This window comes from Nerophis ophidion, linkage group LG03 (genome assembly GCF_033978795.1).
Source record: "Nerophis ophidion isolate RoL-2023_Sa linkage group LG03, RoL_Noph_v1.0, whole genome shotgun sequence".
Classification (NCBI taxonomy): domain Eukaryota; kingdom Metazoa; phylum Chordata; class Actinopteri; order Syngnathiformes; family Syngnathidae; genus Nerophis; species Nerophis ophidion.
This window is the reverse complement of record NC_084613.1, coordinates 10,853,621-10,874,862: the sequence shown is the minus strand read 5'-3', so window position 1 is coordinate 10,874,862 and position 21,242 is coordinate 10,853,621. Positions and strand designations below refer to the sequence as shown.

Genomic DNA, 21,242 nt, shown 5'->3' with positions numbered 1-21,242 from the left:
TTAATTGAACGGTTTAAAGGAGGAGAAAACACGAAAAAAATTAAAATAAAATTTTCAAACATAGTTTCTTTTCAATTTTGACTCTTTAAAATACAAAATTCCACTGAAAAAAAAGAAGACAAAAACTACCTAATTCGAATCTTTAAAAAAAAATAATTTATGGAACATCATTAGTAATTTTTCCTGATTAAGATTAATTTTAGAATTTTGATGACATGTTTTAAATAGGTTAAAATCCAATCTGCACTTTGTTAGAATATATAACAAATTGGACCAAGCTATATTTCTAACAAAGACAAATCATTATTTCTTCTAGATTTTCCAGAACAAAAATTTTAAAAGAAATTCAAAAGACTTTGAAATAAGATTTAAATTTGATTCTACAGATTTTCTAGATTTGCCAGAATAATTTTTTTGAATTTTAATCATAATAAGTTTGAAGAAATATTTCACAAATATTCTTCGTCGCTAAAACAGAAGCTAAAATGAAGAATTAAATTAAAATGTATTTAATATTATAGACAATAAAAAAATTCATTTACTTGAACATTGATTTAAATTGTCAGGAAGGAATTTAAAAGGTAAAAAGGTATATGTGTTTAAAAATCCTAAAATCATTTTTAAGGTTGTATTTTTTCTCTAAAATTGTCTTTCTGAAAGTTATTAGAAGCAAAGTAAAAAAAGAACTTAATTTATTTAAACAAGTAAAGTCCAAGTCTTTAAAATATTTCTTTGATTTTCTAATTCTATTTGAGTTTTGTCTCTCTTAAAATTAAAAATGTCGTAAAGTGCTGCTATTTGAGCTATTTTTAGAACAGGCCAGCGGGCGACTCATCTGGTCCTTACGGGCACCGCCTTGGTGACCCCTGTTCTAGAGAGAAGAATACATATGACATACATATTCTGTGTGGTCTTCTACACCTGCCGAGCAGTCGGATTTCACGGAGCTGAAACAAGGCGACCCACCGGCTGAAGCAGCCCGTTAAAACTGTGTTAATGCCGGCTGTTGATGTCGTCGACGTGATCGTGGGACTCTGTTGCATCAGACAAGTCTTCCTTTCATGGAATAAAAGTCACTGGTCAATCCCAAATTATTGTGGATGACATATATGTTGAGTAAAAAGGACCATCAAGACAGAATAGGAATATTACCAATTTTTACTAAACCTTTAGGAGACCAGTCCTTACAATGCCTTCATAGCGGCATCAAGAAGCCGTCTAAAAATCCAACGGAAAAAGTCAGCTTGTTTAGTACACAAACAGAACCCGCCTCGCCCAGAAAAGAATACAGCCTCATTGTTCTGAACAGGTTAGAAAGTTAGTCCGGGTTGGGGAGGAGATCTTGCTCCAAGTGGAGGACTTCAAGTACCTCGGATTCTTGTTCACGAGTTAGAGAAGAGCGGATCGTGCGGCGTTTTCAGTAATGCGGACGCTGTACCGATCCAGTGTGGGGAAGAAAAAGCTGAACCGGAAGGCAAAGCTCTCATTCTCACCTATGGTCATGCGCTTTGGGTTAGGGACGGCATGGCGTAGTGGGTAGAGCGGCCGGCCAGAAACCTGAGGGTTGCAGGTTCGCTTCCTACCTATTGACATCCAAAAAAATCGCTGCCGTTGTGTCCTTGGGCAGGACACTTCACCCTTTGCCCCCGGTGCCGCTCACACTGGTGAATGAATGATGAATGAATGATAGGTGGTGGTCGGAGGGGCCGTAGGCGCAAACCGGCTTCTGTCAGTCTACCACGGGGCAGCTGTGGCTACTGATGTAGCTTACCACCACCAGGTGTGAATGAATGTCGAGTACCACTTCTCTGTGAGCGCTTTGAGTGTTTAGAAAAGCACGATATAAATCTAAGTTATTTATGACCGAAAGGACAATATCACGGGTAAGAGCAGCCAAATTGTGGCGGGTCTCTCCCTTAGAGACTGGGTGAGAAGCTCTGTCATCCGGGAGGAGATCAAAGTAAAGCTGCTGCTCCTCCACATCTAGAGGAGCCAGATTGTCATGAACCGCTGCTTGGATCATGTCATATTCTGGTTTTGTTTCGTTTCTGTATCGTATTCTGTTGGTATTTGACTTCCTTAGTTCCTAGTGGCACTTCTTCTTTTGTTCTGTTGCCATAGTTATGCATTAATGTCACCTGCCTTTTGTTTTTTACGCGCACCCGCCTCGTAATTACTCTCCTTATTTAAGCCTGCGTTTTCCGTTTACTCGTCCTCGCATCCTAGTTTCTGTTCCATGCAACAGGTGACGACGCTGATTCCCGATTGTGGTAAAGAACTGTTTTTGTACTTGCTAGCTTCCGCGCTATGCTTCCTTGGTTTGTTCCCTAGCTCACGTGCTAGCGCTTTTAGTTCTTTCTAGCTCCCATGCTAGTTCTGTTTGTTTTTCCCTTAGTGCCTTGTGCAAGTTTTTTTGTTTCTTAGTCTGTTCTTTAGTATAAATAAATCATCATTTCTTACCTTCACGCTATGTCCAAGTCCGACTGCATATTAGAGAGAACCAACCCGCACCACGATGCCAGCTAACCGTCACACACTCATTTTACTGATCGATCTACGTTCCCATCCTCACCTATGGTCATGAGCTTTGGGTTATGACCGAAGGGACAAGATCACGGGTACAAGTGGCTGAAATGAGTTTCCTTTACCGGGTGACGGGTCTCTCCCTTGGAGATAGGGTGAGAAGCTCTGTCATCCGGGAGGAGATCAAAGTAAAGCCGCTGCTCCTCCACATCTAGAGGAGCCAGATGAGGTGGTTCGGACATCTGGTCAGGATGCCACCCGAACGCCGTTCGGGTCATGTCCGACCGGTAGGAGGCCACGGGGAAGACCCTGGACACGTTTGGAAGACTATGTCTGCCGGCTGGCCTGGGAACGCCTCGGGATCCCCCGTGAGGAGCTGGACGAAGTGGCTGGGGAGAGGGAAGTCTGGGCTTCCCTGCTTAGGCTGCTGCCCCCACCACCCGACCTCGAATAAGCAGAAGAAGATGGATGGATGCATGGATGGATGTGAAGGTAAAAAGGGAGTACACGCGTTCAAGGCAAAGCACAAGAGTTTATTTTTGCGGACATAAGATTCAAGAACAAAGTGTGGGGAAAAAAAGGGGGAAACTTTAGCTGCTGTAAATATGACTAATGATCAAGAAAGATAGAATATATGTTTTCTCCACAGTACTCGGACACCATGGCCTCTGGCGTAGGCGGAAGCTGTCAGGCTGGTCCCTGCTCTTGAAATAATGTAAGCCAAGAGCAATTAGCGTAAAGAAGTTGTTTTAGCGGCCAGTGGAAAACGCTAGAAGATATCAGAGGGGATCTTAATGGAGAGATTTCAGATCCATGGCACAGACATAAGTTCTTAACAAGCTGCAACTGTTATCGTTCCATTCATCCTCTGCAAGTAAACACAAACATATGTGTCAGTGTCGGTGTAGAATACCAAGACTACGTCACTGCATGTTGACTTATCGAACTGTTAATGACAAGGTGTATTGATACCTCCTCTGAAGTTGATTATCACACAGTCCTGTTCTCCAACATTGTTAGGGCGGCCACTTGCAAAGACGGTGAAATCCACAACTGAGCCGTCGGTCCAAATAAAGGAATCCTCCTGGAAGACACAATCATCCACAACAATTCTGAGTCTGCGTCGTCAGTCCTGAACTTTACAGGGCAGTGGTGTCGATCTAGGACGCACCGACACTCCATCGGTGTTGGCGCTCGGAATTTTTCAAAACGGGGTCCCGGGGACCCCATGACGTCGTAAAAATGGGGTGCCACGGTAAATTTTTGGGGAAGCCCCTTTTTTGTGAGTTGGGGAACTTTGGAGAATGTCCTATTGATTTCAACAGGAATTTCACCCAAAATTGGGATTTTCGGGAAAAGCGGGAATTTTTATGGAAAATTTTGAAAAAAAAAACATGAATGGTGTTGGATTTTTTTTTAATCGTTTGAGAAATGTTGAAGCAGCAACAGTTTTAATTGAAAAATGGTATTAAGAAAGTCCTGGAATTTTGGTAAAACCGTGAATTATTCCAGTTAAAAAAAACAACTTTGAAAAATGTGGAAGGGAAAAAAAGAAAAAAGTGTCAAAAAATGGTTTAAAAAAACCTGAATTCCAGAATTTCATGGAATTTTTTTGAAATTAGAATTTCCAGAATAGTTTAATGTGTTGAATGTAGAATGATTGAAAAATGCGTAAATGGCGGAAGCTTGAAAAATGGCCAGTTCGTTTTGAAATGGAAAAATGACCCGGAAAGCCTAGAATTTGTGGAAATCTGGGAATTTTTTGAATTTTTCAAGGGAAATCCCGCTATTCCCAAATAGGCTGCAGAGTTTGAAGTTGGAATGGTTTGAATTGGTGGAAAATGTGGATGTTGTGGAACTTTGAAGAAGGTCTCATTGATTTCAACGGGAATTTCTCCCCAAAATGGGATTTTTGGGAAAAGCGGGAATTTTTTGGAAAAGTTTGAAAAAAAAACAACCTGAATGGTCTGAATGACTTCAATGGTTAGTGTTGGATTTTTTAAAAATCGTTTGAGAAATGTTGAAGCAGTAACATTTTTAATTGAAAAATGGTATTGAGAAACTCCTAGAATATTGGGAAAACCGTGATTTTTTCCAGTTAAAAAAACAACTTTGAAAAATATGGAAGGGGTAGTCGCCAGGAAAAAGTGTCATAAAATGGTTTGAAAAAACGTGAATTCCTGGAATTCATGGACTTTTTGGGGAACTTGGAAAAATAATAGTTAGAATTTCCAGAATAGTGTAATGTGTTGAAGGTAGAATGATTGAAAAATGCGGAAACGGTGGAAGTTTGAAAAATGGCCAATTAGTTTTGAATGGGAAAAATGTCCCAGAAAGCCTGGAATTTGGGGAAATCTGGGAATTTTTTGAATTTTTCAAGGGAAATCCCGCTATTCACAAATAAGATGGAAAGTTTGAAATTGGAACGGTTTGAATTGGGTAAAAAATGGGGAATTAATCATCCCTGGCTCCTTGATTAGTGTTAGAACCGGCCCACAGGCCACAGCCGGCTGCTGCTGTTTTGCACGCACCTATACTCCATCGGTGATGATGCTCGGAATTTTTCAAAATGGGTTCCCGGGGACCCCATGACGTCGTAAAAAAATGGGGTCCCACAGGAAATTTTTTGGGGTGCCACTTTTTTGTGAGTTGGGGAACTGTGAAGAATGTCCCATTGATTTCAACAGGAATTTCCCCTCAAAATTGGGATTTTCGGGAAAAGCGGGAAAGCTCTCAATTTGCCCGTCGATCTACGTTCCCATCCTCACCTATGGTCATGAGCTTTGGGTTATGACCGAAAGGATAAGATCACGGGTACAAGCGGCCGAAATGAGTTTGGGGCTCTCCCTTAGAGATAGGGTGAGAAGCTCTGCCATCCGGGAGGAACTCAAAGTAAAGCCGCTGCTCCTCCACATCGAGAGGAGACAGATGAGGTGGTTCGGGCATCTGGTCAGGATGCCACCCGAACGCCTCCCTAGGGAGGTGTTTAGCGCACGTCCAACCGGTAGGAGGCCACGGGGAAGACCCAGGACACGTTGGGAAGACTATGTCTCCCGGCTGGCCTGGGAAGGCCTCGGGATCCCCCGGGAAGAGCTGGACGAAGTGGCTGGGGAGAGGAAAGTCTGGGCTTCCCTGTTTTGGATGGATGGACCCCGACTTAAACAAGTTGAAAAACTTATTGGGGTGTTACCATTTAGTGGTCAAATGTACGGAATATGTACTGAACTGTGCAATCTACTAATAAAAGTATCAATCAATCAATCAAAAGAATCAATCAATGGATGGATGAATAGTACCGCGATACAAACTCCCATCACACTCGCACTTATGGTCAGTTTCGAGACTCTACTTATTTCGGGGTCAATAGGAAACTGGGTACTTGGAGACTTGTTTTCTCGGCACAAAGTGTAGTGTTGTCGTGTCGCTGGATGTTTTACCTCGATTGCGTCAGTGAATCCGATCCAGGTGCGAGTGTTGTCGCCGGTCACATCAAAAATCAACTGTCGCACGAGTTCGTTCTCCAGACTGCTGTGAATGGACACCAGGTTCCCGCCCAGAATTATGCAGGTGGTCTGCAGGGCACAGAAGAATTCAAACGAACATGATGTCATTAATAGCTTTTTTTTTTTTTGCCCTGTTCAGCTTCTCAGGCAAATCATATAGTTGATGTAGATGCCCGTATCGGCTTTTCAGATTTACTTTACAAAACAGAAGTGTAGGATACTTCTCTTGTTGCCTTATTTGAATTTGACTTCATTAAATGTGTTTATATTATCTTTTGGTGCGGCCAGGAAGGGACAGAAAGAGAAAAAAGGGAAGACAGAGGGGGACATTTTGAGGATAAGGGGGGGATTAGACAGACAGCAAACACAACAAAAACAACAACAATAGAACAACACCAGCACATACGATATGTACAAATATGATCGTAAAAGTGATACCAAAGAAACATTTAGTGAAAAAAAAATAAATATAGAAATGACAATGAGCATTTTTACACTACTGGTGCAATACGAATACCAATAGAAAAAGCCCTATTGATTATGAACAATACCAATAGTTTACCTCTATTATCAACAATACAGTTGATCAAATGCAACATTAAGAGCTTAAGTCAGGGGTGCATGTGGGGGGCAATTTTTATATTTTTCATTTTCAAAGTCTGTCTATCTGTGTTGGCCCTGCGATGAGGTGGCGACTTGTCCAGGGTGTACACTGCCTTCCGCCCGATTGTAGCTGAGATAGGCGCCGGCGCCCCCCGCTACCCCAAAAAAAGGGAATAGGCGGTAGGAAATGGATGGATTTTCAAACCATAACAAAATATATGGATTTTTAAAAAATTTTGTTCTACCTTTAGGGGGTAAAACAAATAAAGGGTCTCAGTCATTAAAAAGTTAAAAATAAGTCAAATTCCATCCATCCATCCATTTTCTACCGCTTATTCCCTTTCGGGGTCGCGGGGGGCGCTGGCGCCCATCTCAGCTACAATCGGGCGGAAGGCGGGGTACACCCTGGACAAGTCGCCACCTCATCGCAGGGCCAACACAGATTATCGTTGTTTTTATTATTATTTAAGGCTTACAGCAAATCTCTATACTGACTTCAAGTTGAAATAAAGTAATAAAAAATATTAAAAAAAGGTTTTATGGCTTTTCTGTCCAACACAACTTTGTTTTTAATAGTAAAAAAAAATAAGTAATTAGAGCCCTAAAAGATGAAGTGAATTATATTTATATAGCGCTTTTCTCTCGTGACTCTAAGTTCCATTTAAACCAGTGTGGGTGGGGTAAAGTGTCTTGCCCAAGGACACAACGGCAGTGACTAGGATGGTGAAAGCGGGTATCGAACCTGGAACCGTCAAGTCGCTGGCACGGCCGCTCTACCATTGATTTTACTTCTTTAATATTTCTGCGTAATCACAGTGAAAAGTTAAATTAAAAAAACACTAAAAATATTAGGGATCCAAAAGGTGCCCCACTCATGAAGTGATACAATTTTATTAGTTTTTTTTTTACTTTCAACACTTAAGTTACGATGTATCTGACGATTTTACGTTTGAATTATTATTTTGCTTGTATTATGCGCTTTCGTCAAAGAAAACTTTGATGATTTTAAATGGCAACCACACAATATTAGCAATATTTACCACATGAAACTTTTTTGTCACGCCTGCGGATTATGTTGTGTTTTTGTTATGTTTGGTCAGTCTACCCCGGGGCAGCTGTGGCCACAGCTATAGCTTACCACCACCAGGTGTGAATGAATGATGGGTTCCCACTTCTCTGTGAGCGCTTTGAGTATCTAACAATAGAAAAGCGCGATATAAATCTAATCATTTATTATTATTATGTTATGTTTTGCTTTTTTGGACATTCAGTCCTGTCTTTTCGCTTCCTGGTTTGTTTTCGTCTCCATGCCAACCCATTACTATCACCTGGTCTCCTAGTCTCGTCCCTGTTTCCAGCCTCACGCCTGTTTTTCACTAATGATCATAGCTACTATTTAAGCCATTCTTTTTCTTGTCTTCGTCCTGGCATCTTCACACCCTACCCGTGCTGGTCCTACCTTCATGCCCTCGTTCACTGTTCCATGTCGTGTAAGTTTTTGTTTATAGTTCATAATTGATGTCCATAGTTTATGCCACAGTGCAATTGTTTGTTTCCATAGCCAAGTTTTGTACCTCCACTGTGAGCGCCTTTTGTTAGTTATGGTGTTAAAATAAGAAGATGCACTCACATTCACGTCTCGCTCGCACTAACTTCCCTCTGCGTCGGAGAAAAAATTAATCCAAGTCACAGTCTGACAATTTTAAAGTGAAATATTTGAAGTAATTGGATACTTGAAAATAATTCATTATAACAAGGATTTTTTTTGGTCCTTATTTTTTTGGAGCAATGGCAAAAAAATTTAAATAAAGAGACAAACGGAAAAAAACAGCCTGCATGGCAGTTTTGTGTCAACATTGCAACTTTTTCTCCTTAGATTTCACCTCATTCTACGTTTTTTTTATTGTTTATTTTTTTATTTTTGTAATAGCATTTCCACTTTGGACACCCCTGTCTTAAAGGGTCTACGAGACCGTGACTGTGTAAATAGGCAGCATCACAACCCGGAAAGTTCCATTTACTATTTCATTAATGTGTTTCCACCAGTTCCCGTACCTCCGCAGACAGGAAGTCGACTTCTTGGTTTTGGAAGATGAAACAACGCCGGTTCAACTGAGTCCAGCCCTTAGGACAGCAATCATCTGCGACACAATCAACACATGTATTTATTTGCAACTTGTTCAAAAACATGCACAATAAACACTAAACAATCACACTTATAACACAGGAATATATAATATCTGTCTAATACTGTCACGTCGGGGGTTTTCGCAGCTTACTGCCCGACAACTCTGGACAAAGCGAGCAGGTAGGAACATGATTTATTCCTCGAAATCAAAGCGTTACAAAAAAACAAGTCCACAGCTAAAGCAAATACTTTGCATAAACCAGGGGTCAGCAACCTTTTTGAAACCAAGAGCTACTTCTTGGGTACTGATTAATAATGCAAAGTGCTACCAGTTTGATACACACTTAAATAAATTGCTAGAAATAGCCAATTTGCTCAATTTACCTTTAATAAATAAAAATATATATATATATAAAATGGGTATTTCTGTCCGTCATTCCGTCGGACATTTTTTTTCCTTTTACGGAAAGTTTTCTGTAGAGAATAAATGATGAAAAAAACACTTGATTGAACGGTTTAAAAGAGGAGAAAAGACGAAAAAAATGAAAATTCAATTTTGAAACATGGTTTATCTTCAATTTCGACTCTTTAAAATTCAAAAGTCCACCGAAAAAAATGAAGAGAAAAAGTAGCTAATTTGAATCTTTTTGAAAAAATTAAAAAAAATAATTTTTGAAACATTTTTAGTCATTTTTCCTGATTAAGATTAATTTTAGAATTTTGATGACATGTTTTAAATAGGTTAAAATCCAAACTGCAATTTTTTTTAGAATATATAACAAATTGGACCAAGCTATATTTCTAACAAAGACAAATCATTATTTCTTCGAGATTTTCCAGAATTTTTTTTTTTTTAAAGAAATTCAAACGACTTTTAAATTTGATTCTACAGATTTTCCAGATTTGCCAGAATATTTTTGGGGAATTTTAATCATAATAAGTTTGAAGAAATATTTCACAAATATTCTTCGTCGAAAAAACAGAAGCTAAAATGAATAATTAAATTAAAATGCATTTATTATTCTTTACAATAATAAAAAAAAAAAACATTGATTTAAATTATCAGGAAAGAAGAGGAAGGAATTTAAAAGGTAAAAAGGTATATGTGTTTAAAAATCCTAAAATAATTTTTAAGGTTGTATTTTTTCTCTAAAATTGTCTTTCTGAAAGTTATAAGACAAAAGTAAAAAAAATATAATTTATTCAAACAAGTGAAGACCAAGTCTTTCAAATATTTTCTTGGATTTTCAAATTCTATTTGAGTTTTGTTTCTCTTAGAATTAAAAATGTCGAGCAAAGCGAGACCAGCTTGCTAGTAAATAAATACAATTTTTAAAAAATAGAGGCAGCTCACTGGTAAGTGCTGCTATTTGAGCTATTTTTAGAACAGGCCAGCTGGCGACTTATCTGGTCCTTATGGGCGGGCACCGAGTTGGTGACCCCTGGCATAGACCATGGACGAGGCCAAACTCATGTAACAGGTGCCTGTAGCAAACAATGAGGGTGAATAAACTGGCTCTCTGATTACTGGTCGACGGCAGCTGAGCGTGGGACCACTAATCAGAGGCAGGTGAACCCAATTAATCCCCAAAATAAACCCAGGAGTTCACAAAACAGGAACTAAAGGAGTCCAAAACTAACAGAACATAACCAAAACATGATCCGGACCGCAGATCATGATAATTGCCTGACACCTTCGATGTTAGCGACCTCTTTTTGTTTATTATGTCCATTTTCTGCTGGATCTACTTTCTATTTTATGCTGCAGCTGTTACATATACTTCAATATTGTACATGGTGATTGTTATAATTGTATATATGATATAAACAAGTTATATATCAGTATATATCATACGCTGTACATTTATTATGTAACTATTACAATAACTGAGTGTTCAGCCCGATACGTTTCTCCTCATGAGCAAAATCTAAGCCTGTCTGTGCTTGATTCTTTGCTTCTTGTCTCGTTAATAGATAGTTTGGTGTTTGAACCTGACCTAGAGAAAAAAAAAATAGTCTAGAGAAAAACCAGTCTACATCGGTGTCATAAAATCCGACATTGTGCTGGAGTTGACGGAGAAGAATATTATGGTTGATGGCGTTAAAGGCAGCTGTAAGGGGCCAGGAGGATGAGAAGTGATTTCAACCGTTTTAACTGAGCTACTGTGTGGAACAATTTCCCTTGTAAACATATAATATAATATATCAGTATATGTGATATAATGTACATATATTATGTAAATATTACAGTAACTGAGTGTTCAGCCCAATACGTTTCTCCTCATGAGCAAAATCTAACCCTGTCTCTGCTTGATTCCTTGCTTTTTGTCTCGTTTAATAGATAGTTTGGTGTTTGAACCCGACCTAGAGAAAAAAAAAACAGTCTAGAGAAAAACTAGTCTAGATCGGCGTCATAAAATCCGACATTGTGCGGGAGTTGACCGAGAAGAATATTATGGTTGATGGCGTTAAAGGCAGCTGTAAGGGCCAGGAGGATGAGAAGTGATTTCATCCTTTTTAACTGAACTTCTGTGTGGAACAATTTCCCTTGTAAACATATAATATAATATCAGAGTATATCATATAATGTACATATAATATGTAAATATAACAGTAACTGAGTGTTCAGCCCAATACGTTTCTCCTCATGAGCAAAATCTAACCCTGTCTCTGCTTGATTCCTTGCTTTTTGTCTCGTTTAATCAATAGTTTGGTGTTTGAACCTGACCTACACTAAAAAAAAAAACAGTCAAGAGCAAAAAACCAGTCTAGCTTGTGTTTTTAGAGTCTCTTCAACTGTCCCCGAGTGGCCTGTTAAGACAAATTGTTGCGTTCAAGATCGAGAAATGTAAGTATTTTAGATTCTGTGAAGAATGAGTTGTGCTAATAATGAAAAACCATCAACATTCTTGTAAAAGTATGAGCAACCAACCTTCTTTGATTTCAGAAGACCACTGTGGAGAAGGAAAGAACATTGTTGACATATATAGAATATTATATATATATATATTTGCAAATTATAAACTGGCATACAGTATAGTAGAAGCATGAGTTTTTTTTATGGTGGGAAACAAGAAGCGGTGATATCATTTACTTACACTTCCTGCCAGAAGTCCGCTGACGGCAGTCAGAACCAACAACACCCGAGGAGAAAAAGCCATCTGTGCGGTGAAAGGAAATGTGTTAAAAATTTATGAAAAGTTGCACATTTTTTGGGAAATTGGTTTCAAATTCCCAGTGCAACTTTAATGAATATATTAAAAAAAAAAAAAATGCACCATCTTACCTTCGCTGAGTGATGTCTGAGGATGAGACAAGAAGGGGCGAGCTTCCCTTTATATGTGTTCGCGTGTGCTGATGTCACATGAGCAGCGATCCAAATTAATAAGCAAAGTATGAGACCGAAACAGTTTAATTGTGGAAAGTAATTACAGGTTTAATGGGCTGTACATTTTAGTTGACATAACTACGTGTGGGAAGGGCAGAAAGCCGGTTTGGAAGGCCGTGAAGGTGTGTGTGAGTTGGCATGTTGCACCTGCGGATGAATCTCTGAATGAATTAAATAATCGCTGATAAACCTTTTGATGTCCTATCAATATATTTGACTGCATATTTTCTTACATGTGTACATCTAGAACAGGGCTCACCATTCTTTTTGAAACCAAGAGCTACTTCTTGGGTACTGATTAATGCCAAGGGCTACCAGTTTGATACACACTTCAATAAATTGCCAGAAATAGCCAATTTGCTCAATTTACCTTTGATGAATAAATCTATATGTAGAAAAAATGGGTATTTCTGTCTGTCATTCCGTCGGACATTTTTTTTCCTTCTACGGAAGGTTTTTTGTAGAGAATAAATGATGAGAAAACACTTACTTGAACGGTTTAAAAGAGGAGAAAACACGAAAAAAATGAAAATTCAATTTTGAAACATAGTTTATCTTTAATTTCGACGCTTTGAAATTCAAATATCAACCAAAACAAAAGAAAAATTGAAAAATGGTTTTAAGGAAATCCTTAAATTTCGGGAAAACTGGGAATTTTTCCAGTTAAAAAAAATAAATTCTTTTTTTTACCTTGATTAAGAAGAATGTTTTAACGGTGGAACGGTTGAAGTGGGTGGAAAAATGTGGAAGGGGTAGTCGCCAGAAAAAAAGTGTCAAAAAATGGTTTGAAAAAACGGGAATTTTTTGGGGAACTTGGAAAAATAAAAGTTGGAATTTTCAGAATAGTGTAATGTGTTGAAGGTAGAATGATTGAAACATGTGAAAATGGTGGAAAACTTTGGAGTTTTTCAAGGGAAATCCCGCGATTACCAAATAGGCTGGAAAGTTTGAAGTTGGAACCATTTGAATCGGGTAGAAAATGTGGGCGTTGTGGAACTTTGAAGAATGTCCCATTGATCTCAACAGGAATTTCCCCCAAATTTGGGATTTTTGGGAAAAGTTTGAAAAAAAAAACGTGAATGGTCTGAATAACCCATTTTTTAAATCGGTCGAGAAATGTTGAAGCAGTTACATTTCTAATTGAAAATTGGTAGTAAGGACTTCTTGGAATTTTGCGAAAAATGGGAATTTTTCCAGTTAAACAACTTCATTTTTTCGTCCTGATTAAGAGGAATGTTTTGACGGTAGCCACTTTGTGATTTTTGAATTTTTTTTAATACAACAAGCCTATTGCCAGTCCCTTGTGATTTATTTATTTTTTAAATCTTTTTTTTTAATATAAAACAGGCCTACAGCCACTCTTTTGTGATTTTTTTTTATTTTTAAATCTATTTTTTTAAACAGGCCCATAGCCAGTCCTGTGTGATTTTTTTATTTTTAATAATTTTATTTTTATTTTTGATACATCTGGCCTATAGCCAGTCCTTTGTGTTTTTTTATTTTTAAATCTTTTTTTTTGTTTTTTCATTTTTGATACAACAGGCCTATAGCCACCCCTTTGTGATTTTTCATTTTTAAATATTTGGATTTCTTATTTTTGATACAACACCCCTATATCCACTCATTTGTGATTTTTAATTTTTATATATATATATATATATTTTTAAATCTATTTTTTTTGACACAACAGGCCTATCGCCACTCATTTGTGATTTTAATTTTTTTTATATGTATATACATTTTTTATCAATTTTTTTTGATACAACAGGCCTATCGCCACTCATTTGTGATTTTTAATTTATATATATATACATTTTTAAATTTAATTTTTATTTTTGATACAACAGGCCTATCACCACTCATTTGTGATTTTTAGTTTTTTTTTATATATATAGACATTTTTAAATCAAATTTTTTTTTATACAACAGGCCTATCGCCACTCATTTGTGTTTTTTTTAATTATATAATATTTTTTCAAACTTTTTGATAAAACAGGCCTGTAGCCACTCATTTGTGATTTTTTTTAAATTTTTTAATTTTTGATACAACAGGCCTGTAGCCACTCATTTGTGATTTTTTTGGGATTTTTTTATTTTTGATACAACAGGCCTATAGCAACTCATTAGTGTTTTTTGTTTTTTTAATACAACAGGCATGCATGTATACTTTTGACCCAGCAGATTTGCTAACATTTTCAGTAAAGCCATAATAAATTTATAAAAGAACCAAACTTCATGAATGTTTTTTGTGCTCCAATCACTCTATCACAAAAAGTTAAGAGTTGGAGAAATTATTGGAAACTCAAGGCAGTTATGACATTATGTTTTCTACAAGTGGATGTAAACTTTTGAACACGACAGTATATGTATATTTGTACATTGAATGTGTATGTATGTATATATGTATGTTTGTACTGTGGATGTGTATGTATGTATGTATATATGTATGTTTGTACAGTGAATGTGTGTGTATGTATGTATATATGTATATTTGTACAGTGAATGTGTGTGTATGTATGTATATATGTATATTTGTACAGTGAATGTGTGTGTATGTATGTATATATGTATATTTGTACAGTGAATGTGTGTGTATGTATGTATATATGTATTTTTGTACAGTGAATGTGTGTGTGTGTATGTATGTATATATGTATATTTGTACAGTGAATGTGTGTGTATGTATGTATATATGTATATTTGTACAGTGAATGTGTGTGTATGTATGTATATATGTATATTTGTACAGTGAATGTGTGTGTATGTATGTATATATGTATATTTGTACAGTGAATATGTGTATGTATGTATATATGTATGTTTGTACAGTGAATGTGTGTGTATGTATGTATATATGTATGTTTGTACAGTGAATGTGTGTGTATGTATGTACATATGTATATTTGTACAGTGAATGTGTGTTTATGTATGTATATATGTATGTTTGTACTGTGGATGTGTGTGTATATATGTATGTATATATGTATTTTTGTACAGTGAATGTGTGTGTATGTATGTATATATGTATTTTGGTACAGTGAATGTGTATGTATGTATGTATATATGTATATTTGTACAGTGAATGTGTGTGTATGTATGTATATATGTATATTTGTACAGTGAATGTGTGTGTATGTATGTATATATGTATATTTGTACAGTGAATGTGTGTGTATGTATGTATATATGTATATTTGTACAGTGAATGTGTGTGTATGTATGTATATATGTATTTTTGTACAGTGAATGTGTGTGTGTGTATGTATGTATATATGTATATTTGTACAGTGAATGTGTGTGTATGTATGTATATATGTATATTTGTACAGTGAATGTGTGTGTATGTATGTATATATGTATATTTGTACAGTGAATGTGTGTGTATGTATGTATGTATGTATATTTGTACAGTGAATATGTGTATGTATGTATATATGTATGTTTGTACAGTGAATGTGTGTGTATGTATGTATATATGTATGTTTGTACAGTGAATGTGTGTGTATGTATGTACATATGTATATTTGTACAGTGAATGTGTGTTTATGTATGTATATATGTATGTTTGTACTGTGGATGTGTGTGTATATATGTATGTATATATGTATTTTTGTACAGTGAATGTGTGTGTATGTATGTATATATGTATTTTGGTACAGTGAATGTGTATGTATGTATGTATATATGTATATTTGTACAGTGAATGTGTGTGTATGTATGTATATATGTATATTTGTACAGTGAATGTGTGTGTATGTATGTATGTATGTATTTTTGTACAGTGAATGTGTGTGTATGTATGTATTTATGTATATTTGTACAGTGAATGTGTGTGTATGTATGTATATATGTATTTTTGTACAGTGAATGTGTGTGTATGTATGTATGTATATATGTATATTTGTGCAGTGAATGTGTGTGTATGTATGTATATATGTATTTTGGTACAGTGAATGTGTGTGTGTGTGTATGTATGTATATATGTATATTTGTACTGTGGATGTGTATGTATGTATGTATATATGTATATTTGTACAGTGAATGTGTGTGTATGTATGTGCTGTATTAGTGTATGTATGTGGAAGCATAGGTACCACATATCTATAGTCAGACCTTTGTTATTTCTTAAATTTTAAATCTGTTTTTTTATTTTTAATGCATCAGACCTATGTGGTTTTTTTTATATCTTTATCGATGTATTCATTTTTTATTATAGTTTTATTTTTATTTTTTTAAAAACAACAGGCCAGCCACTTTGTAAATTTTTCTTTTAATCTATTTTTTTTTAAATACAACAGGCCTATAGCCACTCATTTGTGATTTTTTAATCATTTAATTATTATTATTATTATTTATGATTTTTTTATTATTCCATTTTTATTTTTAATACAACAATTTTTGTATTGTTGATACAACAGGCCTATAGCCACTTCTTTGTGATTTTTTTTTAAATACTACACAGCAGGTCTAAAGCCACACCTCTGGTAGATGTTTGGACAAACAATACCAAGTCAAAACAGAAAAGTACAGGGTGCGTCATAAACTTCACAAGTATATCCTTATGGGAAATATGATCTGGTTTAGTCAGATTCCACATTATTTATTACACCATCGTACTAATCACCTGCATCCTTACTCTACCCCGCCCTATGCCGTACTAAACCCGTGTCTTAGAATTGCATTTGCATTTGAACAACTACTAAAACCCAAAAGCAGTGAAGTTGTCACCTTGTGTAAATGGTAAATAAAAAACAGAATACAATGATTTGCAAATCCTTTTCCAATTTATATTCAATTGAAAAGACTGCAAAGACAAGATACTTAATGTCCCAACTGTGAAACTTACTCATCAGACCACAGAACACTTTTCCACTTTTGCATCAGTCCCTTTAAGACAGGGGTGTCAAACTCAAATACAGAGTGGGCCAAAATTTGAAACTGAACAAAGCCGGGGGCCAAGGGTTGAACAAATGAACCTTTTAATAGGGACCCAAACAAGTTTTGCATTGAATATTGAACAAGCAAGGCTTATATAACTTTATACTGACATGCAAATTCTAATGATAATAATTTAAAAATATCAATGGCATATCAAATAACATTTAAATAAAAAATTGAGTGCCTCTTTTCTATTTGCAGCCTTCTGAGGTAAATATCAAAATAAATTTTGTCCACAGGCTAACAATACATTTGAAAATAAAATAACAATAATGAATGAATCAAACATTCAAGCCTTGACGTAACCAGAGAAAGTGCATGAAAAAATTGTTAATTTTTGCTCAGTTTGCTACACTGATTTGCTTGAACAATGAATATGGAACAAGCAATAATTATATAACTTAATAGTGCAAAATCCACATTAAAAAAAGGTCAAATAAATACAATTTAAATAAAACATTTAATGCCTCTTTTCTATTTGCAGCCTTCTGAGGTAAATTTCAACATTGCATTTTTCCACAGGCTAATAAATCTTAAAATAAAATAACAATGAGATGAGTGAGGTTGGTGGTGGGGGGCGGGTTTTGGTGGTAGTCAGTGCTGCAAGGGATTCTGGGTATTTGTTCTATTGTGTTTATGTTGTGTTACGGTGCGGATGTTCTCCCGAAATGTGTTAGTCGTTCTTGTATGGTGTGGGTTCACAATGTGGCGCATATTTGTAAGAGTGTTAAAGTTGTTTATACGGCCACCCTCAGTGTGACCTGTATGGCTGTTGAGCAAGTATGCGTGGCATTCACTTAAGTGTGCGTACAAGTCGCTTATATCATGTGACTTGACCGGCACGCTGTTTGTACGGAGTAAAAGCGGACGTGACAACATATTGTAGAAAACGCTAAAGGCAGTGCCTTTATAGTACCGGCGGGCCAGCTCTAATGTTAATATAATATTGCATCAAGGGCCAAATGAAATTGTACGGCGGGCCAGAGTTTGACACCCATGCTCTAAGCTGAGCTCGGGCTCAGCGAAGCCGTCGGCGTCTCTGGGTGTTGTTGATAAATGGCTTTCGCTTTGCATAGTAGAGTTTTAACTTGCACCTACCTTCACAAATTAGAATCCATGCAAAAGAAAATTATACAAGCCCTGTCATGGTCCAAGTTTAATGCCCCCACTCGTCATCTATTTCATAAATATCATCTCTTAAGACTGACAGAGTTCAATATTCATCAAAATGCTTGTTTAACCAAGTCATTTACAGGCTGAATCTTAGGCTCTGTAGTTTGGTTCCTATCTACCATCCCCAGCATGCCCACAACACCCGTAACCTGATAACAGGTAAACATCATTTACTGGCTTGTACCGCTCGCAGTGTCGTATGCAGGGGACCAAAGATTTGGAACCAGCTTAATGAGAGCCTCAAGATGCTGTATCCATGCTCTAACTTCAAAAAGAAACTGAAAACTTACCTGTTAACCACATATCTTTAATGCCTCATGTGGGGTAGACTACTGTTGGGTTTTGCATGGTTGAATGAATGTATGTATGTATGTGTATGCTTGCTTTTAGTACTATTATCTTGTGTTTATCAAATAGCGTTGTTGTGGTTTTGTTGTTGTGCTTGCTACCATGCTTAATCTTTCCATATTGTCCCTTGGACCCCCTGTTAAAAGATTATTCTAGCTTATTTGGGGGACCCTTTCACGTACCAACATTAGATTAGATGGATTAGATCAATCAATCAATCAATCAATGTTTATTTATATAGCCCCAAATCACAAATGTCTCAAAGGACTGCACAAATCATTACGACTTCAACATCCTCGGAAGAACCCACAAAAGGGCAAGGAAAACTCACACCCAGTGGGCAGGGAGAATTCACATCCAGTGGGACGCCAGTGACAATGCTGACTATGAGAAACCTTGGAGAGGACCTCAGATGTGCCCCCCCCCCCCCCCCCCCTCTAGGGGACCGAAAGCAATGGATGTCGAGCGGGTCTAACATGATACTGTGAAAGTTCAATCCATAGTGGCTCCAACACAGCCGCGAGAGTTCAGTTCAAGCGGATCCAAGACAGCAGCGAGAGTCTCGTCCACAGGAAACCATCCCAAGCGGAGGCGGATCAGCAGAGTAGAGATGTCCCCAACCGATACACAGGCGAGCGGTCCATCCTGGGTCTCGACTCTGGACATCCAGTACTTCATCCATGGTCATCGGACCGGACCCCCTCCACAAGGGAGGGGGGGACATAGGAGAAAGAAAAGAAGCGGCAGATCAACTGGTCTAAAAAGGAGGTCTATTTAAAGGTTAGAGTATACAGATGAGTTTTAAGGTGAGACTTAAATGCTTCTAGATAGTACTTTATTTATTCCGTCAGGAAAATTAACATTTTCAGCACAATCCCGTTCAAGATCAGACAAACATTACAGGGAGACAGAACAGGATCGCCGACGGGTCTGCCGGCTTCCGGCGCCCCTTACAAAAAAGATGAGATACAGGGAAACAAGGTGGGGGGAAAGGGAGAAAAAAATAGAATATTGAAATAAAATAAAAAAAATCGGTCTTAGCCTGGGCCCTGGAGAGGGGGTGCAGACTGAGGCTAAGGGGAAAAAAACAACTCATATCCATAGTACATCAAAGAACCCAGAGGACATTAAAGACATTAAAGCAGCAGATACAACCAGACACTTCTACATCCAGCTATGAATAAAAAGTCAAAGAAACATATCCACTGTGGTGGCCTCTGCGGTGTTCCACGCCATCGTCCGCTAGGGTGGAGAGAGTATGGCCAGAGACAGGAGCAGACCCAACAAAGCAACCGAGACAGCCGACTCCACACTCGGCCAGTGTCCAGTCCGCATGGATGAGCGAGGATACGTCCAAGGTGACTGAATTGTCCGACCCAGCCAAGACACCGCAAAGCCTCTCCGTCCCCTCATCCGCATCTCCTCCAGTCCCTCCAAACCGACTCCGGTGTGGCAGACACCCAGCAGCTGGTCTCCATGGCCAAAAGGCTCCCGGGAGGCAGATCCAGAAGTCGACAAAAAAAGACCACACAGGTCACGAAAGTGCCACTCCTTGTCACACATTCACAGATAACATCTTTAAATGATGATATTCACCACTTTTGTAATTGTTATATGGTAATGTGAATGAACTTGCAAACTTGTATGTAGTGACCAACTGTAGTTACTGACAAGTGGTTTTCCTGAAGTGTTACTGAGCCCATGTGGTGATATCCTTGACACACTGATGTCAGTTTTTCACGCGGTGCCGCCTGTGGGATCCAAGGCCGCGGGCATTCCATGCTACGTTGCAGTGAAGTGAATTATATTTATATAGCGCTTTTCTCTAGTGACTCAAAGCGCTTTACATCGTGAAACCCAATATCTAAGTTACATTTAAACCAGTGTGGGTGGGCACTGGGAGCAGGTGGGTAAAGTGTCTTGCCCAAGGACACAACGGCAGTGACTAGGATGGCGGAAGCGGGAATCGAACCTGCAACCCTCAAATTGCTGGCTTGGCCGCTCTACCTGTAATATCTCTGAACCGATGATATTACAGACCTTATATCAGGGGTAGGGAACCTATGGCTGGCGAGCCAGATGTGGCTCTTTTGATGACTGCCTCTGGCTCGTGGATAAATCTGAGCTGACATTGCTTAACACGATAAGTAATGAATAATTCCACTTGTTATCAAAGCGTTGAAAATATCGTTCAAAAAATAAAACATGCTCATGCATTTGAATCCATCCATCCCTTTTCTACCGCACTTGTTGCATTAAGGGTAAGAAGTGATTTATTTATTATTGGTTAATTTAGGGCTTGCCCTCCCGGGGGTTCTTCAGACCAACTTGAGAGCCTGTTTCAGGGTTACAATATTTTTTTTAATTTTTCAATAAGTCTCTCAGTTGCTTTCCAGCAATTGTCTTTTTCTCTTTCGTTCTCGCTCACGCTCTGGCTCCAGCCCCAACCCCGTCTCTCCTCCTGGCTGCTGCTTTTAAACAGAGCGACAGGTGATTAGATAACAAGGCCCAGGTGGGCTATCTACGCACCTGTCGCTGATCTCGAGGCCGGTCCTAGCAACACCCCGCTTCGCTGCAGGCCTGCAGGCCACGCCCCCTCCACAGTTAGCTTCAGAATAACAATGTTACTACAAATAAT

At 37.8% G+C, this 21,242-nt stretch overlaps 1 protein-coding gene across 1 annotated transcript; it reads right to left on the bottom strand.

Moving 5' to 3' along the window:
* Window positions 1–3,035: 3,035 nt before the first annotated feature.
* On the bottom strand, window positions 3,036–12,118 carry LOC133549111 (galactose-specific lectin nattectin-like). Its single transcript, XM_061894249.1, has 7 exons — window positions 12,044–12,118; window positions 11,856–11,918; window positions 11,690–11,711; window positions 8,685–8,770; window positions 5,961–6,095; window positions 3,496–3,607; window positions 3,036–3,391 (listed from the first exon to the last, which is right to left on the bottom strand). The coding sequence occupies exons 2-7, from the start codon at window positions 11,916–11,918 to the stop codon at window positions 3,315–3,317; spliced, it is 495 nt and encodes a 164-aa protein (XP_061750233.1). The 5' UTR covers window positions 12,044–12,118; the 3' UTR covers window positions 3,036–3,314.
* Window positions 12,119–21,242: the final 9,124 nt, after the last annotated feature.

Coding starts and splice junctions, on each gene's coding strand:
- LOC133549111 (XM_061894249.1), bottom strand. CDS start 11,918: ATGGCTTTTTCTCCTCGGGTGTTGTTGGTTCTGACTGCCGTCAGCGGA. Junction 11,712..11,855: donor GCGGACTTCTGGCAGGAAGT/GTAAGTAAATGA, acceptor CCTTCTCCACAG/TGGTCTTCTGAAATCAAAGA. Junction 3,608..5,960: donor GATTCACTGACGCAATCGAG/GTAAAACATCCA, acceptor TGTGTCTTCCAG/GAGGATTCCTTTATTTGGAC.